A 21,388-nucleotide genomic window follows, 5' to 3' on the forward strand; every position below is an offset into this window, starting at 1 on the left:
TTAGTCACACAACCGCCACCAAGGGATACACCCACCAAGAGCCGACTGACTGAGTGCTGGATGCAGGGACTCTGCTCTGCAGAGCAGCTCGGCTTTACATGGTGAATTAGCAGTTAAAACACTGTAGTTTTAGCAGACGTCGTAATACTTGTGAGGCGGTGATATTTGCATGCTTGTTCTGACATGCACTGTGCACCTGGACCACAATAATGCTGCGGTAATAACATAGTGAGGAACTGACGGTAGAGGCGATCTTTAGACTACACTTTCAGCATGATAGATAAAACAGACAGAGAAAAGTGAAGGAGCAGGATGGAGCCCTGTTATAGAAATTGTTTATTGGTGAAGTCTGCCTATATTTCCACGTATAAACTCTACATGTTACAGTACCGCTTTGACTCACCACACTGAAGCGTCCTGAGATGATCTGTGTCCAGGTGGATTTTCTTCTTCCTGAGCTGCAGAATCGTCTGGGTCTGACTCTAATACAAAAGGACGTATCCTACACTCTGCCATTTTATTAGTGAAGTTTTGGCAAACAGCAAACTCGCTCGGTCTGCCCCATCCAATATGGCGATTTTGTAAATACTGCCATGCTGCAAAAACCACCCCCTGGCTCTACCCCCTCCGCCCCTCTGATAGAACTGACCAATCAGAGCACAAAGGGCTGTGACGTTGCGAGGTTACTGGAGGTCATTCTCCAAACGGAGCGTTTCAACGAGATCTTCAGAATGGCCTAAAATGAGGATATTGAGAACGCTATTGTGGGGCAATGAAGGAACTAAATGACTTGTACTGAGGGCAGAAATGCTTTACAGGCATCCTAGTCTGGCATAGTGAAAAGGAGAAACAAGCATGATATGTCCCCTTTAATGATATTTTTAGTGTTCTTTTTTTATGACCTGTGACAGAAAACAAGCCATCATCAGCAAGACTGATGACAGCTGTACCTTAAACTGTAATGTCTGTAACTTCTGCCAGGGTTTGGTGTCATACTGGGATATCTGTAGCATGAAGAAACAGATTTTCTTTACTTTTCCCTCAGCAAGCATTCACAAAGAGTAGTGTGTGAGTTTAGAGAGGGCAGGAGGAGGAACAACTACTAACCTGTATGATAACCTGTATCACTCTGTTCACAGGGGGTGCCAAAGACACAAGCTACAGCCTCTCAGTTCGTAACCTCTTTATCTGTGCAGTAATCTGTGGGTGTGCACGGTGACCGGTACAGATAGACGCAGAGGCAGAAAAACAAACGGGGGACAACAAGGCATGTGTTCCCGAATAACCTGTACAAGTACACTCCACATGTGATCCTGAATCTGATGCTGACCAGGAGGAGGAAACTAAGTGTTGCAGCCACAGCTACAGGATGTGTCTGAGAGGTGTGTTTAAAGTTGAGTGTCTTTTTCCCACGTACGTGTGCAACTTGCTCACCCCAAGACAGCCAAATTAACGTCAACTGTGGCTGCAAATGAAACAGTACCATTGTGTTCTCTGCTCCTCTGGTGAAAAAAGATGCAGCCAACTACAGGCTGCGATTTGCATGTGCAAAGGGCATTCTGACAAAGTGCCAGGTCTTATCCTGAGGTTTTTCATGAAAGGGACTTACGTTTTCAGACAAGCTTTAGCTAGTGTTGTTATCAAGGTGCATCAATAACCCCATTTCCACCAAGTAGTCCAGTTCAATCAGTTCAATTCTACAGTTCTACAGTTTTATTTAGCAGACGCTTTTGTCCAAAGTGACGTACAACACAAGCAAGAATTTAGACAGAAGGAAAACCTAGTTAGTGAGACAACAGTGCTTCAAGTTATTCGGCTGCAGGTGCTGCCATTAAGTGCAAGTTTTATTTTATTTTCTATTTATTTTTTTTAAATGGGGGGGGGCATAAATCAACAAGCCAACTGCATGCAATGCTGCAACAGTATACCTCAATCTTCATCAAAATTCAGTAATAGTGCTAAAAATCATAATCCAACCTCTAATTAGATACAGGTTGACTAGACAGATGCTGATATCTGCATCAGCTATGTAACAGCGTGACAGCATAGCAGCACAGCGTAGTGTACCCTGCTAATAAGTCCAAAGAAGACGAAAAACGCGTCACAATTCTATTTCAACAGCAGTTTCAGGCTGTCTGGAAACAGGCAAAAATAAAGTTCACTTCAGGTAGACGGATGGAGATCAAAACATGTCAGGAGTATGTGTTGTTCTTTATTACTTCTGCCACACAGGAAGTGACCAACCAGCAGAATGCAGTGATTCTAGCTCCACCCCCTGGGGTTGGATCGGTATGTCTGGCCATGGGACCATTCGGCCTCTCCCCCACTTCATGCCTGTACCATCTCTCCTGTCCTGATCAGTGTGATCTAGTTTTGTCCTGGGACAGATCTGTAGTATTGAGTGACATCAGAGGCACAGATTTAGCAGAGCCCCCCGGACTCATACTGTTGCTCCACACGGACGTTTCACACGTGACCACAGAGTTTTCAGAGTTCTTCAAAAATCATTACACAGCATCAGGGATAATAGAATAGGTCAGAATCTGAGCTGCAAGCCCACTGTCCCCTCAGGGTCAGAGTGGACGGGGAGTCTCAGCTCACACAGGGTCAAGGGCAGACTTCCAGCCTGTGAAGTCCAGAATTAGACTGGACTAAAAATCCATACATCCAGCCTCACTCTGCTTTGAGTTAAAGTCAGGATCCATCCAACAAATGGTGCACAGAAGGCTGAGCCTGTGGTTTCTGAGCCAGACTTCACCCTTGCGTTGGACTCCTGCTGCAAACATTCATGTTGGAGTCATCATCTCACGCTTACATGCTTGACAAGATCCGTCTTTGGTGTCTGTTAGCTCAGCCTGATAAAGACAAAATCCTGTTTTTTTATCTTCATGGATGATTTGAGGTTAATTACATCCAACAACAGCTGTGAGTCACTGATGACATTAAACAGTCAGATTCAATCTGGGGGGAAATCTGTGATGAGAGCGAACAAACAATGAGACAATGGTTTGAAGAGGGCCACATTTCTCTGCTGGATTCCTCAGTTGAGAAGTTGGTCAACAGAAATATTCAATTAGAGAGAGATTATATGGTTATTTAGATCATCCAATCAAACCGTCTGTTTCCTGAAGCAGACTTGAAAACATTTCAAACCTGACAGAGGAAAGTAAAGGGGGATGCATTTTTATCCTTGACTTAAGTCGAAGCAGTATTACTTGAAATGAAACAAGAGGAAGTCCCTGAGTGAAAAAAAAAAAAACACTTTGGAAAATAAGTGCTATCAGTCAAAAGAAAATAAGGGCTGAAGAATTGAAAACACAGTAATACCTGCTCTTAGTGGCCCACAGCTCTCTGCTTCTCTTCTTCTCTGCTTAGATTGTGTCCAAGCAGAGAAGTGAGTGTCATGTCATAGCATCCAACTACCCCTGTGCTATCATTTCATGTAAGTGTGCATCATCCTATCATATCATAGTGTGCTTTATTATATTGTAGTTTACACTGTGGTCTTATGTGTTTGTTAATCTTAAACCACATCATGCCATGTTGGATAATTAAATACAATCATGAAATTCTATTTCATGAAACAATGATGAACATTATATTGTACAAGTTCATACTTTCTGTGTTGTATCACATCTTACGCTACTGTGTTGTGTAGTATTCTGTCCAGTTGTACTAGCTCGTGTTGGATTGTTTTTTTTTTAGCTTTGTGTCTTGTTTTGTTTTGAAATTTTTGTGATTTTGAAAAATTAGGCCCAATAGGTGAGAAAGACCCATATGAGGAGCTAGTATCTTTATCATCATCTACCCAGAGTTTTAAAAACATTGATGTTATCAACTATTATTTTTCATGAGAGAGGGGTTCCACAGAATTGATTTTTTGGGGAGAGGCACACTTTTAAAAAGCCCCTGAAAGACGCTGAGTTTGACTTAAGTCCTATTTGTTGGCGTGACTTGCCTCTCAAACGAAGTTTTATTCTATCATAATATATTTACTGTTACTAAAGTGTGATTTTAAGAAGCGATGGAAAGAGAACATGACCGACTTGACAGGAAATGCTGTGAACAGACTCGTTAGTCCAGATTACTGCCTTTGAAGTCCTGGTGGAGTTTAGCGAGCCATGATCTCAGGCCCCGTTTACATGACGCCGAAAACGGTCGATTCCGCAAACATTTCGTTGCGTTTTGGCCTTCCGTTTAGACGAGACCATGTTGCGTTTTCAGTGAAAACGCAAACTTTTGAAAACGCTCCCCAGAGTGGAAAGATCTGAATCCGCTCCTCCATCCAGCTTCGTGTAAACACAGAGCGGAGCGTCTCAGGGTGAAACGCTGACGTCACCGCATGCGCACTTGCAGTTTGAGGTGAAGGCTCCGCGCTCAGCCACATTTCCAGTTGAGCCAGTAGTTGGCGGTAATGGGCGTTATGGTTGGATTGCCGACCGTCTCACACAACAAAATGGCAGAAAAAGAAAGAACAGAAGCGGAGACTTGTCCTCCTGGAGTCGTATGAACGCATATCGTTTTCACGCCGTCCTCATGTAAACGCAGGTGGCTTTTGAAAACGCAAAGGAAGAATCATTGCAGGAGTCTCCGTGTAAACGGGGCCTCAGTTCTTCAGACAATCATTTGCCCTCTTCACCCTGATTTTCAATCATCATCAATAATTAATCACCTGGTGTGAAAAAAGTCCAGGCTCATTTCTGTTCTGTTGTCACAGTTCCTCCAACATGGCTGATCCCCAGTTGATGGGGTCACTTGAAAACACTCCACAGGATTCCTGTCGGTCACCTCAGCTGAGCTGTGCCTCTGATTGGGCGAGCTTGCATTGAGTTAGAAAAAAATCCAGCGCCCTTTCAGTGTGTGCTGATCAAGAAATTACTAATTCAGACAAAACATTGTTTTGTACCAGGCTGTGAATGTGTTTATTTCTGCACAACTTTTATTTTTGGCTTGGTGTGTGTGACTTCTAGTTCTTCCAGAGCCAGCCTCAAGTGGACACTAGAGGAAATGCAGATTTTACCACTTCAGCATCGTCTCATAATTTTAGACCGGAGGTTCGTGCTAGGTCATATCACATCATTACTTTATTTATTTTACTTTAGCACTGAGATTACCAGAGATGGAAGGGACAATATTTAAGAGGTACATCTATAATACAGGTTAAACGGTTGAAAAAGCAAATCCTGTCCAATCCCTTCTTTTTTATGATCAAGTTTTCATGGGGTAAGCAACAGTTTGAACATGTTTACAGAGAAGAGAAACATAAATGTCCACTCATCATGATATATGAAATAAGCATTTCTCATCAAAGTCTAATTGTACAGTGAGCCTGTCACTGACAGACCTGTCAGCATGTCTGTGTTCTTTTGTTCTTATGAAAACGCTTCTTATTGTACCTTAAACCTGAAAGGCCACAGTAACAATGCTTCAAATACTCTATAACCTGAGGACAAAGAGAAGCTTCTGAAGCTCGTCATCGGTTTCTGCTGTAGGATGAAATATTCTCTGTGCCCTCTTGACCCAGCAGCTTCCTAAAGACTCAGAAGAGACCAAGCAGAGAGAAAGGCATAGAATGTGTAAGAAAAGAGGAATGTCAAAGAAGAAGGAGAATTAAGAATGGAGGAGAGGGGAGATAATAGGAGAAAGCATGGTTATACAACTGGGAGCCTCTGAAGAGTGTGCCTTTGGCAAGGCTTCTTGAGTTCGACTGCTAAGATAACAAGGCAGGAATTATCTCCCAAAGTGCTATTAATAGCCAGCAAGTCACATCTTGTCCCTCAGTGAGAGAGCATCCTGCGCCCAGAGGCACCACTTTCTCATTTTAACTCATTTTCAAATGTGTGTTTTGACAGACATTTGCAAGCTGGGATGGACTGCCAAGACTCTGGATTATACAGCTTTCACCCACTTCTGCTTGGTCATAGTGTGTGTTATTCAGCAGAGATTCAAGACCTGTTCACCGCCTGGACAGGTCACAGCCGTTTCAAAGGAAACCAGCATGGCTTCATTTAGTCATAAAATTAAGAAATGAGCAGTGAAGACCGAGTCAGCTCTTTCATCGGGTTGGAAGTTAAAGATGAGCTCAAATCTTATTGTTTCATGCCGTATAAGCTTTAACCGTGAAAACCTCTTTGGTGCTCTTTATTTGATTGATCTAATTTTTTCTTACATGACCTTGTAAATGACCCCCTTCTTAGGACTTCTCTGGTGGACTTTAAAGAACTGCAGGACAGGTTTCACCTTATTTCATTTCACAGGGTGTTGGCATCCTTTCCCTAAGCACCAAGTCATCAGAACCTGCATGGGTAGAATGAAAAACCTTTGAATTTCTCTGAAAAATGTAGAACTATAAAATAATTGATGTTCAGGAAAACAATATCAGCTAATGAGGATTATGCAACATGTTGGAAAACTCCTCAGCTCCTTGATAGAGCTGCTGGTGGTGTTGTTGCCAGGATGAATCATTAACTCTTAACCTCAAAGCTACAGAGGATTGTTTATCCATCAAGGTGACCGTGCATGTTCACAAAGGATTGGGCCTCAGTGCTTCCATGCATAGTGTCTTTGGTGGCTTAGTGCTGGATTCTAAGTACCTGGATTAGTCCACATGACACCCATGCAGCTCTGCTGACCTGGCTGTTATGTCAGTGTCACACTAACCTACAGTCGTCTTCGAGGGAACAGGAAATCTGCTTTCAAAACGCCTCCTCTCCCACTAGCTCTGAGAGAGGCAGAGAGAGGTGTGCACAGAAAGCAGCATGTCACCCCTTTTGCATATGGCACATTTATTTAAGGAAAGAGTAAGAACAGCAACACAATGTGCTCGCTCTCCACACGCCTCCAAGTGACCACCCACCACATCCGCAGCAGCAGAGAGGTGCACATACAGTGGACCTGCAGGCTGTTGCTTCTGGAATAGTCTCACAGATATGTGTCCTCTGCTGTTTAGCGCTCCACACATATTGAATTTGACAACAGATATTTTAAAGCCGTCTCACCTCCACATTTTGCAGCTCTTCATCTCCAAACAGAGCAGGTGCTGTGAAAGACAAGCTGTTTGTCTTTGGCCTTAGACCTCAGAGACAGACAAAAGATAACAAAGACAGCACTGTACCCTCCAATGTGACAGCTACATGTCTGTTTGTCTTTTCCTGCTATTATTGTTCTGCCGCAGGCTCCTAATCTCTGCATCATGGTCTCAGGGATAAAACAGAGATTACTGTTTTCATGCCAGCTGCTGATTTTTGTGTCAAACTGAGAGGCATTTGCAGAGATGCAATATCAGGGATTCCTAGACTGGAGGTGATAACGACAAAGGTTATTTATTTTTGCCCTTTAACCTTTGGGCCTCAACATGAACAAATGTTCGCACATAGATCACAACGTCTAACTTTCTGCTTCTGTTCAACAGTCAAAAAAGATGAGGTTTATCTTCCTGGAGCTGTTTCAAAGCAGATTCCTGTGAAAACAAGTCAGATATTAAAGGAGATGGACATTAACAGAATGTTGCATTCAGTAACAACTTTGAAGAAATTTGTAGGTTCAGAGAGCAGAAACAAAGATGAACTTGTGAAATATGCATATCAACAGTGATAGCATGCTGGCTGTGCATCTCTTGCCTTTTTTAATTTTCATTCCCTCAATATGTGATCAGTCTATTGGCCTTGAGTGAGAAGAATTAAATCAATTACTTTGCATTTCCATTACTCTTTTTTCTGTTCTGAAGTATTCTTTCATAGCCCCTCAAATCAGTCACTGCTATTCAAAAGTTTTTGGGATCAAATATATAGACAGCTATACAGGGTAGAGCCATCCAAGGTGTACTTTTTGTCTTCTTTGCAGTGTTTTGTTGGTGCATTTCTTGTTTCTTTACATCATTCAGAGCTTAAAACATGTTGGAACAAAGACAGGGTTCTCAGTTAACATGTCCACCTTTGCTTCAGTGCAGCTGAAGACATGATCTTCACCCATCCATCAATGATGAATCAGCTTTCTGTCCTTCTGCTTAAGCTGGTTGTTGTTTTTTTCAATACATTGTGCCCTCAATAACACACATGGACATAATTCTAAATTATGAATCAAAAGAAAGTCATTTTTCTCTTTAGGCTGCAGCTTGCATGGATAAGACAGATGGACTTGATGACTTCAGCAGTAGTTGTAAAATCTGAGGTTCCCTCCTGAGGTGTTGTCCTTATGAAAACAGAAATGTGACGTGATGAGCATTAATCAAAGACGATACTTAGCATTACAAACTAAATGAAATACTGAGTTAAGTTCAAACTAGTCCACGAATAGTAGGAAAAGATTAAAACACAATAAAGCAGCATGGAATGTCAGCTCATCACTTAAGTTAATTACATCCTGTAGCTACAATAAATGTCTATAAAACATTTGTGCTAGTCTTATCGATTCATGTGGCACGTTGGTCTGACTCATCATCACGTGTTTGAGTCTGCTTTCGAGGCACAGAAGAGCTCATAAAACTTATCAGATTGAGTGTAGATACAGCTTTGTGTGTTTATGAATGAATGTATTTGTTTTTGCAAAGGAGCAGAAGTAAACATTTAAATGGGGGCACTGATGTTTGAAGAAGAGAAAAGTTAATTTACAGGTGTTGTAATGTTACAATGTGTTATAACGTTTAAAGTTTGATATATGTGAGTGTGAATTATATTATCTTTATTTTCTATCATTTACTTAGAAAACCACATTCTCTTCATTTATCTGTGTTAATCCTCAATCATGTACGTCATTTTGCTGATTCTTTTCCATTGCAACTCTGTTCAGCACCAACTTAAAATTCACACATTAATGATTTGTTTCAGTACAGTACAGTGTGGCAAAGCCAATAGCACAGTTGAAATCCAATTTGTTCTTTTAGAGTTGTAATCCATCATTAGAGTCCAGTAGAGAGACAGCGGGACGCACATCACTACAGTCTGTGAGTACGTTTCAATCTTTAGTACATTTCCACTGCAGCTGGCCCTTTAACAAACACATCTTGGCGTTGACGCTTGAAAAAATGTGAATGAAACCCAGCCATTCATAAAAATAGTCCTCTGCTGCGCTCTGATTGGTCCAAACAGTTGGTATGCATAATTCATTAGCTACCGAGACGTCATTGGCTGCTTTCCCAACAGACAGGGGCGCTCGACCAATCAGCGAGTGTCTCTGTGTGCCGCTCGAGCCCTTGGGAAAAGCGAGCGGGCCATTAACGAAGAGCTCAGTCAAGTTTTGCTGCTCGACGGAGGAGCAGCAGTCTGTCCGACCGTAGCGACTCTTCGACTACCGACACGTTTGATTTCATTTGTGGATATTTAAACCGCTTTCTTTCTGAATAAAGGACGTATTCACCCAGCCAGAAGGTAACCTGCAGCGTTTATTTCGGTGATAACTTTGCTTTTACTCTGCTCTGAGTTTGCTTGGTGTTATTCTGACGTTTTTAAGAGTGCGATCGACCCCAACGCCATCTTATATAAGGATACTTACTCTGACAACCATCTTAAATCGACCTCTTTCTGCCTCAAACAGCCTGTCGATCGGATATAGAGGCAGGGTGCTTCGTACTGAAGCTCTGATTTTATCAGCTCGGATGTGGGCTTTAGCTTATCTGCGCGGTCAGTGTTGTTTGTGATTTTTATGAATGGACGGGCCTTTTTTACCCCCCCCCCCCCCCCCCCCCCCCCCCTCCTGTTTTCCACACGGGTCGAGTTTCACTTCATTGAGAAAAACAAGGCAGGGAGGGTGGGGGAAGGGCGGGGGGAAGAGGTGGAGGGTGAAGGGGGAGGCAGTAGAGGGGAGTCGGATGATCTTCGCCCCCCACCTTTATTCGCATAAGTCGCCAAAGCTTGCCCCAAAATGCTAGATTTAGTCATTTTCGCAGAAATAAAAGTTGGCATGACTAATACAGTGACCGTTTTGGACTGTTTACTTCTCTTAAAGTGTACTTGCTTTACAGTTGAAGCGGATATTTCAGGTTAACTCTGGTCTCCGCATGTAGGGAACTTTTTGTTGAGATGGGAAGCACGTCCTGTTTTCACGATGCGATTATTCGGTTCGACTCCTTTGGTTTCAAATGGCTCCTGATTTATTTCTCCTTTTTGGCACTGGTCTTCTAATTCAATCAGGAATAGTTGACATATGAGAAGAAAATTAAAGAAATATAGAAAATACGTGTTATGATTTCCCCCAAGGTTTGAAGTCTGAATTCTCTATTGTCAAGTTTATCTTTTTAGCTGTGGATCGAAGTTGAGGAAAGTTTCACATTATCTTCATATAAATAATGTTATTCATTAAAAAAGGAGCAGGGTTATGGGTCATGTAGGCTATACCTGGGATAAGAACATAGGTTACCTAACAACTACCACAAAGTAGTAAATAATTAACTTAACCTGAATTTCATGCTAGAATATGCAACCAGAGATAATTCTTCTGTTTTACAAACTGACTTGGTTTCTCTCACTGGGCTTTACTCTTAATATCTTTATCATAGGCTGAAACAAAAAGGGTGCAAGCCTTTCATCTGGAGAGGGGGCATAATTCAAATTCTTGAAATGGATGCAGCTGTTTTAGATTTTATTTGGATCTTTAATTTGTATGTTTTGGTTGGCAAAACAACTTTTGTCTCACACACTGAGCTTCTCAGGCTTTATCCTAATAATTCCTGTAAAGCTAACATGAGCAGATTTTGAACCTTGTTGTGTGCGACATGCCATTTTAACCCTTTTTTTCCCTGCATGAGCCCATCTTCAATGAGCTCTAATGTTGTAATTGCTATCCGAGCTGTGCACTGTAATTACTGCCCAGCAGCTATCCTGCATTCGTCATCCGTTAACAGCACAGAAGAGTGAGTCATATCACAGGGAGATGTGAGAAGTGGAGGCAGAGCTTGAGCTTTATTTTGTGTGTTTTCGTCTTTTTAAAGTTAAGTTCTCCTCCTGGTGTTGGAGTAAAGAATCCAGGTCTTGTTGACTTAATGAGGCAGTAATCAGCTCTACGCTCGTCCTCTTTTCTATCTGGTTTGGACAGCTTCAAGTCGTGCATGTCACAGACTTAAGGCAGACTCCAGACTGTCACATTTCTGAGTCTTTTACTCAAGATCGCCAAGCTGATTAAAGAGGAGGCTAGTGGCTACAGATGGACAGTGAGTGTGGCTTATATAACTGTATTACATGTGTTCATGATGACGGCGTGTTGTTTACATTGTGCTGCTTTCCTCCCCCTCTGCATGGTGTGGATAAAAGACTGTTTGTTGGTAAAATAAAGGACAGGAGGGAGAGAGTGCAGTTTGTGCTGCATCAGGAAACCATGCAGGAAAGAGAAAATGCCTTATAGTTTATTCTTTTACAACAAGAGTGAGACAGAAAACCCTGAGAGGTTGATGTTTTCTGAGGAGATGGCAGATGGTGTGAGAGATTTGTATTAAAGTTCGTAAATCTGGCAAATTTAAGAAAACAGTCCAGCAAATCTCATGACTCCAAACAAAAATGTTTAAATGTTTTGTTTCATGCCTGTAACCGATGGATCTCAATGGATCTGATGCAAACGCTCAATTTTGTGAACACTGACACGTTTCCTCCTCAAATCTTGTGTTTTGCAGTGACCCACAAAGTGACCCAGGCGCTGTCGCTTTAAAGCGAACACCTCCCCCTCCCCCTTCAAATATTGGCGCCCCCCCAATCACCCAGATAACATGGATGGATTCTATGACCAGCAAGTCCCATTTATGGTCCCACCCAGTGTAAGTGGCCACATGCCAGCCTCACACATCACGCCTCATCATCCTCATCAGCTCTCACTTCTGTTTACATTTATAGCTGCTGAATCCAGTCTGAGGTGACGTCTTCTCTTCTTCTTCTTCTCCTTTAGCACAAGTCTAATGTGGAGGAAGCATCTCACAGCAGGCCTCTCAACGACAGGAAGAGGAAATTTGTGGACACAGAACTCGCCCAGGACACAGAAGGTACAAACACAACTGAAATAATACCCGGAGTTCAACAAACTGATGCATTATTGACTGAACGTCTGTCTCTCTTTGTGGTTTCCAGAACTTTTCCAGGACCTCAGTCAGCTGCAAGAGATCTGGATCGCAGAAGGTGAGTTTCTATCGAAGTATCTCACAACATAATTTATAGCTCTGAATATTTTCTTCAATTTTTGGGACAGTGTGGATTTGTTTGCTCTTACGGCGACCAGTAATATCCACCCACAGCCGTCTTTGTTAAACCTGTTCCTTGGTTCTTTCACGGATGCTCTTAAAACCTTCAGAAATTTTTTTGCCTGTGTTTAGGAAACATGATTGTCAGTTGTCAGATTGAATATTGACCCGATGAGATTGTGAATTATTGCGATTTTCTCTGTCACCGGTGAAGTGAAAGAGCAAAGTCCTCAGCATGAGAAACTGCTGACCGACTTCTGTGTTTGTCTGCACTAAAAGTCATTTTTATTTTCCTTTCATTGTTTATCTTTAGCTGTTTTCCTTCTGTTTGCTGTCAGTTTCTGAGATTCTTTCAACATGTTTTCCTCTCTTTTGTGTTTCCAGCCCAGGTGCCTGATGACGAACAGTTTGTCCCAGATTTCCAGTCTGATAGCTGTGAGTATCTCATTTTATCTCATTTAATCAAACTCGTGGGTCGTTTCCTGAATGTTGAGCCATTTCTGGTCAGAGATTCAAACATTAATGGCTCTTTGCATCAGATACTTCTCCATAAAGCATGCTTGGGCTCCTCCTCTGCTCTGATGAAGAGCTCACAGTCCCTGACAGAGATGTGCAGCACTCCTGTACCTCATTGAAATTTCTCTATCCTGATGAGGACAAACACCATCCTTCCCCTCCAAAAGCACAGCTACGGGAGCACGGCCTCCCCTCCTTCCTCCCTCCCTCCCTCCCTGCATTTTGAGTTTAATCAGCCGATTGGCATGGGGCATCACATGAGCCAAGCTACTAATCTGATTTCACACTTTCCTGCACTCGGGCCCTGCTGCTGAAGTGGGCTAGATTCCAGCGGATGGGGCAGCTTCAGAGCTGCTTTACATCCCCTAAAAACAAGGCTCACGCTTCCGTCTACCCCAAAAACTCCATGCAGTCTCCTTTTCCTCTGTTCCTGAGTCTGCAGCCGAAGGATACGACTGAATTATGTCCAGCAGGGCATCTTATGATCCCTCCTCCCCTCGGTGACTCTCTGAGTTTATGTTTTGGTCTGATGCGTAGGAGGTGGAGACAGGGTGTGGTTGCTGCCTGTCTTTGTGAGCTCTGCTTTCATAAATCTTGGTTTCTGTGGCTGAAAAAGCTGCAAACTGATGGCCGAGCTGCAGAACTGCAACGTGTTATTGTAGCAGACTCATTGTCATGCGTGTATTCTGACAGAAGTCCGAGCCAAGGTTGTTCATGTTCATACAGTGTACAGTCAGCTCTCTGTGAGAGCTGCTGTGGCATAGTAGTGACCTTGTAGGTACTCGTGTGTGTGTGTGTGTGTGTGTGTGTGTGTGTGTGTGTGTGTGTGTGTGTGTGTGTGTGTGTGTGTGTGTGTGTGTGTGTGTGTGTGTGTGTGTGTGTGTGTGTGTGTTGTTTCAGTTGCTAGGCTGCAGGTTGCTCTCTCACAAGTTGCCCATTCACCGAATCAGATTTTCTGATACGAGCTACAGTCAGAAGGACGTCACATGGGTTTCACTGTCCTCTTTTCAAACTGTAATATTTCACTTTTGCAGCAAAACTTCTTTTTTTTGGTGATGTTACTTATTTGTTGACTGATATGCAAAATGTTCTATTTAACTCAAATGTTGAGGTGGTGTTTTAATTAACACTGAAGAATCTTGTAGTGATAAGAAGCAAAAAGAAGCACCTTCAAGCTTTTATTGTTACTTTTATTTATGGAATGGATGCAGCTTCTGAGTCCAAAACCAAGTGTCCTGCAGAATAGTGTACTATATTTTATGCACCCCAAGAAAAGCAAGAAATTAAATATTTAAAATGCATCATCACAGTGCATGGGAATCTGTAAATGCAGCGATTTTTTACAAGAAAACTAACTTTAACTAATGTTCATTCATTTGTTGGTCAGTCTTGCATCTTGCAAACATACTCACCACCCTGCAGTCCGTCCTCATCCACAGTGCTGCAGCCCAAGAGCTCTGCAGGAATTTACGGCCATGATGCTCTATCTGAACACAAGTCACCATAAATCCATTTACTGGAGGGTTTCTGTTTCAATCCTGAACCCTGTAACTTTTATCTGTGTACCCTCACTTCCAGTGTCCTGACACATTGAGTTGTCACTCCTGTTACAGCGACTTATCGTAGCCGTGGATTCTGCTGACAGAGGAGAGTCTGCATGTGTGGCTGTTGTTTTCTGTCCAGAGCAGACTCTTAATCTCTCCATTATTTACTTTCCCCCATGTGAGGAGTCTCAGTCTAGCCATTAGGTTCCACATCGTGCACACGGGAGCTCACGTGCCCATTGCTCAGGTCCATCAGCACCACAGCTGATTTATTTGGCCCCCGCTCCTCTGCGCCTGGAGATCCTGTTTCTGCCCGGCTATTATGTGGCGCCCCGGAAGCTGCAGCCAGTGTCTAATGGTTACAGCACGAGAGGAGAAAATCATTCATCGCCATTAGATTACAGCCACACAGATTCATGGGTATTGGTATTGACCTGCTCTAATGGGAGCAAACGAGGACTTTGATAGCTTTTGTGTGTTCAAGGCAGTTAACGCTGGGCCAGGGCAGAGACATGGCCCATGTTTTCAGAGCAAAGAGTGGCTGTCATTAGGCCGGACTTTAAAATGCTGCTAAGTGTCTCTGTGAGCCCAGGGACCAGAGAGACGCTGTCCATATGTCCATTTATCCGTCAGTTTAAATGTGGTTAAGAGAACTGCTGCACTTCTGTTTATGGCTCCAACCAGGACGTCTGTAGACTCCATCTCACGCTCTCACTCCTCCTCCTCTCTCCCTCTGCAGTGATGTTTCATGGCCCGCCACCAGCCAAGATCAAACGAGAGCTGACCCCCTCCAAAGAGCTCTCTCCCTGCCGCCAGGACCGGAGTCCCATGCCCTACGGAGAGAAGTGCCTTTACAGCTACAGGTACACAGAACGAGAGGGAGGGAGCACATCAGAGGCGTGTCCACGGCTACAGGATGGTGCATTTAATCCTCTCTGTCTCCTCAGTGCCTGTGACAGGAAGCCCACTCCAGGGTTCAAGCCATTAACCCCCCCCTCCACACCCGTCTCCCCGTGCGGCCCCACCGGCACAGCGGTAACGCACCCCCTCAGCGAGCAGACCCCGCCTCCTCACCCCCATGTAGCCAACCCCAACACAGGGCCGCGTCCAGTCCACGTCCAGCAGCCAATCACAGCAAGCAGCGGCTCGGCCAACCAGCAGGCTCTCCCAGTCCACAGCCACACCCCGCCCTTCGCCGTGCCCTGTGCCCCCATCAGCCAGGATGCTAACACATTCACACCTGAGCACAGGTAAGCTCTCAATTTTTCCGTTTGTGATCCAAACCCAGGACACAGAACTAGATCTGTGAGCTTTAACGATCCTCTGTAACAGCGCTTCAAGGAGGAGGGTTTAAATCTTTATCTGAGAACTTGTGAGGCCAAAGATTTAGAGATGCTTAACATCTAGAAATAACTGCACCATCAGTCGTTCATATTTTCCATCCATGAGATGTTCTGCTGGGGTTTTATGTCGTTCACCCTGGCTGAACGTTTCCATGTTGCCCTGTTGTGTGTAACTTTCATTGGACGTCTCTCACTGCAAAAAATTATTGTTATGTATGATAGAGGAACATGCGAGGGCCAGGAGATGTTGCAGACCTTGTACTTGTGTTATAATGATTGAAAGAAATGTGATTTAGATGCATTAACAGGTATCATCCCATGACTTTAAGTCTTAAACTTCTATAAGTTGATGAAAACTTCACAGGAAGTGAATCCAGGGTGTCCTTCACAGCATCCTCCTCCTCTGCTCTCCATCCTCAGGTTCCAGAGGCAGATGTCAGAGCCATGTCTACCTTTCCCCACCGCAGAGGGCCAAGGACGCCCCCCCTTCTTGCCCCAGCCCCCCAGCGGCAGCAGCAACAGTCTGCCACGAGACAGCCGGCCTCCCTACCATCGGCAGATGTCAGAGCCCCTGGTAGTTGTGCCTCCTTCCCAGGGCTTCAAACAGGAGCTCATCGACCCACGATACACAGAGCAGTGCACTGCTGCCTCCATGGGACCCCCTGTCCCCCCGCCGGGGCCTCCACACCAGGCTGCATTCCACCCCATGGCCATCAAGCAGGAGCCGCGGGACTTCTGCTTCGATTCTGGTGAGTTTGAGTGGAGTGGTGCGACACGGTCTCTGTCTGAGCAGAAGTGAAGGCCTGTGTGTGAGCAGAGTGGGCTGGAAGTGAGGAATGTGCTGCCCGTGTTTGTTCTGAGCACTCACACACGTCTGTGAGTTTTAACACAGCAGAGGCCTGAAGCACAGGTGCTGGTTTCTCTGTCACACACACACACACACACACACACGCTTACACACTTGGAGCCTTAATCTGCATCATTCCTCCAGAGTCACAGCAGTAAAGTAAAAGTGGGTCTTTGAGCTCAGCCTAAGCCTCGAAGGGCAAAAAGTAAATGGGTCACTCATCCAGCCAGGTGCAGAGCGCCTCTTCACTGAGCCTACCTGGAACAGACCTGGCTGAATGACCTGCAGCACAGCCATTGATTAGGAAGAGTCTGGAAACTCTAGCAGAAGACAAAGGGGGCCAAATGCAGCCTGCTCTCTCCCAAAGCCTGGTCAAACAGTCCTGGCAGCGCCTTCTGTTTATTCACGTGGTACAAAGCAAACAAGGCCAAGCAACTGTTGGGGCATTGTTTGATCCACCGCCCACACGCCCAGCTGTTGTCCCTTCCCTCTGATGCAGTAACATCCTTTTCCCTGAAACTCAGCCCCTCTGTTTTATCCTTTTTGCTCATTCACTCTCGCACTGGCTCTTTCCCTCTCTGCATGGACTGACCGGCTGGCCGTGCAGTGATGTAATGACAAATCCTCTTAAATTCTTATGGCCTTTAAATACCTACGTCACAGCGGACTAGCATCTCTGGGGGGTGGAGGGGAGGAGGAGTGCGTGATGGGTATTCCAACATGGAACATGTTGTAACTGCAGGCGCTGATGCAACCCTTTAAATTGATCTGAAGCTACCATTAAGTCATGTCATTATCAGCATGTGACAAAGTCTGAATCAGTCCTCTCTTGTCCTGTTTGGCTGCGTGCACTCTTTCTTCCTGTAGGCGCTCTCCTCAGAGGAGGCCTTGAGGAAACACTTGCTGCAGATTGAACTCTGGTGGTCTTATCAGCAGACAGAATAACATGCAGGGATGGCACAGAGCTGCAGAGACGCTGCAAACGGAAGACAGGCCCTGACCCTCAGGGGGGTGGACTGCTGTAACTCAATTGTCATTGAGATTTAAACCAGCAGCCATGGTGCTAATCTTATTTCCAAGCAGGGCAGACATGAGAGAGCTGCTGTGTGCTGTCTGATCAGAGCTCTGTGGGGTGTTTGGATGGAGCACCTCTCAGCCCAGCTGTTTGGGAGGAGAGAGGCCGCTGTGTGCTCTGAGCTCTCATGGTTAGAAATGCAGTCATTGGGTGGTCTGAGAGCAGGATTTGAAAAACTCAAAGTCTTAGATCAGGATCTGAGTTCAGTCCAGACTGATTCAGGAGCTTGAAGAAGGAAAGCTCCGGATTGTTATCAACAAACTCTGAGATGCTCGATCAAACATGAGCAAAACAAAAAGGAAACCATGGCAACAGAGGCAAGAAAAACTTCCTCTGACAGGAAGAAACACTGAACAGACGAAGATTAATCTGAAAACAATCCAACACAACAGGATGGGACAGTTAGGGTTCTCACAAAAAAATACTAACTCACAGCTCCTGAGTGGACTTCTTCTGCTCAACAGACTGACAAAGTGTGTTTGACTGTGAACAGTGTGAGAAATCTGTAAAATACTCCTTCTTTTTCACATGAATCATCCTTTAGCCATGTTAATAGATGAGAATAACACACACACACACACACACACACGGTGGCTGCATTTCTAGCCGTGTATCTTTGCTTGCTGTGGCAGTGATCCAAATATATCTGTCAGCTGCGAGGTGGTTTTTGATGTATTACACATTTGATATGACAGGGGGGCATCTCTGCTCTAAATTTACTCCTCTTCCTCTTTGTTTACAGAAGTGCCTAACTGTCAGTCATCGTTTGGGAGAGCGGGGAGCTTCTACCAAAATAACCATGAAAGTAAGTTCAGATGATTGTCTCCCTCTTCATGTCTCAGGTGCTTGAGTTATTGCATTAGTGAAGTCCATTTCTGTGCGACCCTGAGAGTTCTCGAGCTGCTTAGAGCTGGGCAGAGCTGGGGGGGTCAGCAGCGTTAAAGTGACAGCTCAAGGGGAAGTGAATCTATCAATGGGGGCTGTGTAGCTGCAGCTGGCAGCAGCTCAGCACAATACAAGCCTTCCAGTCTTGGGAGGCTGCCCAGCTATATTGCTTTGCATGCAGTCTGGATCTCTGGGTGGAAACGCAGCCACTGGCCTTTGTGTCAGAAGAAAAGCCAAGTTCCCACACTCTGTCTGCATCTGAATTTCATCTGAGAAATGCTCCTTTCTTTGTTTTTCCATCACAGGTTTCTCCTTCGACAGAGATCATCAGCTGTACTTTGACGACACCTGCGTGGTACCTGAGAGATTAGAAGGTGAGAGTGAAGAAATGGATGAAGTATTTGATAGTTAAAGAACTGAAATCTGTGGGCAGTTTGAGCCTCAGCTCGTGGTGAATAATGAACAGCTAGTTCACTTCACAGTTGCCATCTGGCAGGAATTTCTCACCACTCTGTGGCCGTCATACAGCGCAGATCTGACTGACACTTTTATTTTCCTGCTCTCCTTCTGCCTCTTTTCTTTCTCTCAGCACAGTTCTTCTCCTCAACCACTGAATTTTGTCTTTTTCAAACTAAAACACAAAAAGAGATACAGTGGAAAGAGACAGAAGCAAACATTATAAAGTTAATGAGGCTGAAGAAATTCTCTAAATTATTCTGAGGACTTGGAGGTCATACTGATCATTTCCTCTTGCTTCTCACAGGTAAAGTCAAACAAGAGCCCTCTGTGTACCGTGATGGCCCTCCGTACCAGCGCCGTGGCTCTCTGCAGCTCTGGCAGTTCCTGGTCACACTGCTGGACGACCCGGCTAATGGTCACTTCATCGCCTGGACGGGCCGCGGCATGGAGTTCAAACTCATCGAGCCCGAGGAGGTCAGTGTGAGCCGCCAAAACCTGGAGAGAAAAATGCAACAACTGATACAGAATATAACCCAAAGAGCAGATGTTTTTGGCTTTAAAAGGCAGCAAAAAACGTTACTGCTTCAAGTTGTTTCCATGCAGCCAATATTTGCAACTTCACGCCTGAAATACATGGACTCCTGCAATAATGCATCACCATACAGGTCAATGACACTGAAATTGAGCAGATAAGAGCAGAAAAATGACCCAAAACAATCCATCACAAAATAAACATTGTTTAAGGAACCTTCTCTTTTGAATTGAATATCTTGTTGGTGTTACTTCATTTAAAAAATCTGTTAATAAGTCTGTTTAATACAAATTTTTATGTTATTTAAAAACAAAAATTATAGTTTAAAAAAACTGAAAACTTTATGCTAAGGTGTCATTTTTTATTTAATTATACATATATTTTCTACAAAATTCTCATTTTGATGTATCTTCATTAAAATGGGAGTCCTGGCAAAGATGGCAGCACCAAAAGTTTCCAGTATAAGTGTAACATCAGCAGCGTTCAGCGGGAGTCATTTGCACTAACTGGTCCAATGGTCATCAGTCCTGTTTATAAGACGATTCTTTGGCCCAGAACCGGTCGAGAGCAAAGATGTTAAAGTTTGGAGTCCTCGTAGCCTTGTGCCTCTCTGCACCTCGTTACCTATGTTTTGGCTGACATAGTCTGTCTGTGTGCTTCACAGGTTGCTCGCCGTTGGGGCATCCAGAAGAACCGACCAGCCATGAACTACGACAAGCTGAGCCGCTCGCTGCGCTACTACTACGAGAAGGGCATCATGCAGAAGGTAAAGGCACGTTCTCTCTTTTGTTTTCTTTCCTTCCACCCAGCCTGTGTTAGTCCACATTCAACTCTGATCAGAGATGTCAGGGAGTCCTCATGGAGACTTTCTTCACAGTGAGGGGCTGAACAGTTTCAGCCTGCAGAGTTTATCTCTGCTTCTCTTTCATATTTTATTTACATTCTGCTACCTTGGATAAAAGAAAGATTAATAATCAGTCAAGTCTGAGCTTGAAAGCTCTGAGTTTTAAACACGGTCTGTCTCCTCCCCCAGGTCGCAGGTGAGAGGTACGTCTACAAGTTTGTGTGCGACCCCGAGGCCCTCTTCTCTATGGCCTTCCCCGACAACCAGAGGCCCAACCTGAAGGTGGACCCGGACAACCTGCCAGGTCTGGACGAAGACACCGTGCCCCTCACACACTACGACGACGCTGCCCCCTACCTGCTGGATGCTGCGGAGCAGTGCGTGGCAGGCCTGCCCTTCCCAGACAGCTACAGCTACTAACAATCCTGACACATGACACGCACCCACACGCAGAAACACGCCCTCTCTAAAGAGCCAGAGCTGGACCTGCTGAGCCGCGTGGAAGGAAAACCCTGGCGCTCTTTGCTCTCCTATGGCTCCCTCTCCTGCTCCCTCCACAAAGCTCTGTAAGCTCCCGAGCTAATGACGAACGAGGGGATAAAACCTGCAACAGAAGAAGTGAAAGGGAGTGGTGGACTGGACTCTGTAACTGTGCCAGGGTGGCTGATGCTACAAAAACCAAATCTAACAAGGCCACCACCTTAAAAGAACTGACAGCAAAGAGATGTCACGTTTCTGAGTTTGTGACAATCTGCTTTTCTTAAAACAGAGAAATTGTTCAATTCTAAATTCTGTGGTTGCCTTTTGCCCCCCCATCCCCATATCTCATGTCACCACATGTCAACACATGTCAAAAGAAAGGATCCGTTAAAGGGCTTTAAATTGCAAAGCGGATCCACAAAGAAAACACAGTATACTTTGACACCACAACGTTTGTTTTCTGTAGATAGGACTCTTTTTCTCTTTTAGATATGCCAGCTGTTAGTACATTTCGTTGAGACCCAGGACTCTCAGGTTTTCTGGGGCGTTGCTGTATTTTCAGGCTTGTCGGTCGGGCTGCTCTCTCAATCTCTCGTGTAAATGTAAGTGTTGCATTCTTTTAACCGTGCCGCCCGTGTAAGAGATTGTATCTGCTTCCCCTTTGGAGACTGCTCCCTGCGGTAAGAGTCTATACAGTACACTCCTC

At 44.6% G+C, this 21,388-nt stretch overlaps 1 protein-coding gene across 2 annotated transcripts; it reads left to right on the forward strand.

The window, feature by feature from the left end:
- The first annotated feature begins 9,196 nt into the window (after positions 1-9,196).
- On the forward strand, positions 9,197-20,670 carry etv5a (ETS variant transcription factor 5a). Of its 2 annotated transcripts, none has more exons than XM_074695180.1 (13): positions 9,197-9,365; positions 11,600-11,740; positions 11,869-11,962; positions 12,048-12,095; positions 12,542-12,592; positions 14,957-15,080; positions 15,165-15,467; positions 15,981-16,309; positions 18,225-18,287; positions 18,673-18,741; positions 19,131-19,300; positions 20,023-20,130; positions 20,392-20,670. In XM_074695180.1, exons 2-13 carry the CDS (start codon positions 11,693-11,695, stop codon positions 20,620-20,622), a joined length of 1,638 nt encoding a protein of 545 aa, XP_074551281.1. In that variant the 5' UTR covers positions 9,197-9,365; positions 11,600-11,692; the 3' UTR covers positions 20,623-20,670. The 2 variants fall into 2 exon arrangements, with proteins under 2 accessions (XP_074551281.1, XP_074551282.1); XM_074695181.1 differs by having other exon boundaries at positions 20,023-20,124.
- Positions 20,671-21,388: the final 718 nt, after the last annotated feature.

The sequence above is a fragment of the Halichoeres trimaculatus genome, unplaced genomic scaffold (assembly GCF_033239565.1).
Source record: "Halichoeres trimaculatus isolate MK-OKI-2021-1 unplaced genomic scaffold, fHalTri1.1 fHalTri1_scaffold_19, whole genome shotgun sequence".
In the NCBI taxonomy this organism is placed as follows: domain Eukaryota; kingdom Metazoa; phylum Chordata; class Actinopteri; order Labriformes; family Labridae; genus Halichoeres; species Halichoeres trimaculatus.

Excerpts from the sequence above, each read along its gene's own strand:
- etv5a (XM_074695180.1), top strand. The coding sequence starts at position 11,693 with ATGGATGGATTCTATGACCAGCAAGTCCCATTTATGGTCCCACCCAGT. Across the intron at positions 11,963-12,047 it reads ACTCGCCCAGGACACAGAAG|AACTTTTCCAGGACCTCAGT; the intron begins GTACAAACACAA and ends TGTGGTTTCCAG. Across the intron at positions 12,096-12,541 it reads AGAGATCTGGATCGCAGAAG|CCCAGGTGCCTGATGACGAA; the intron begins GTGAGTTTCTAT and ends TTGTGTTTCCAG.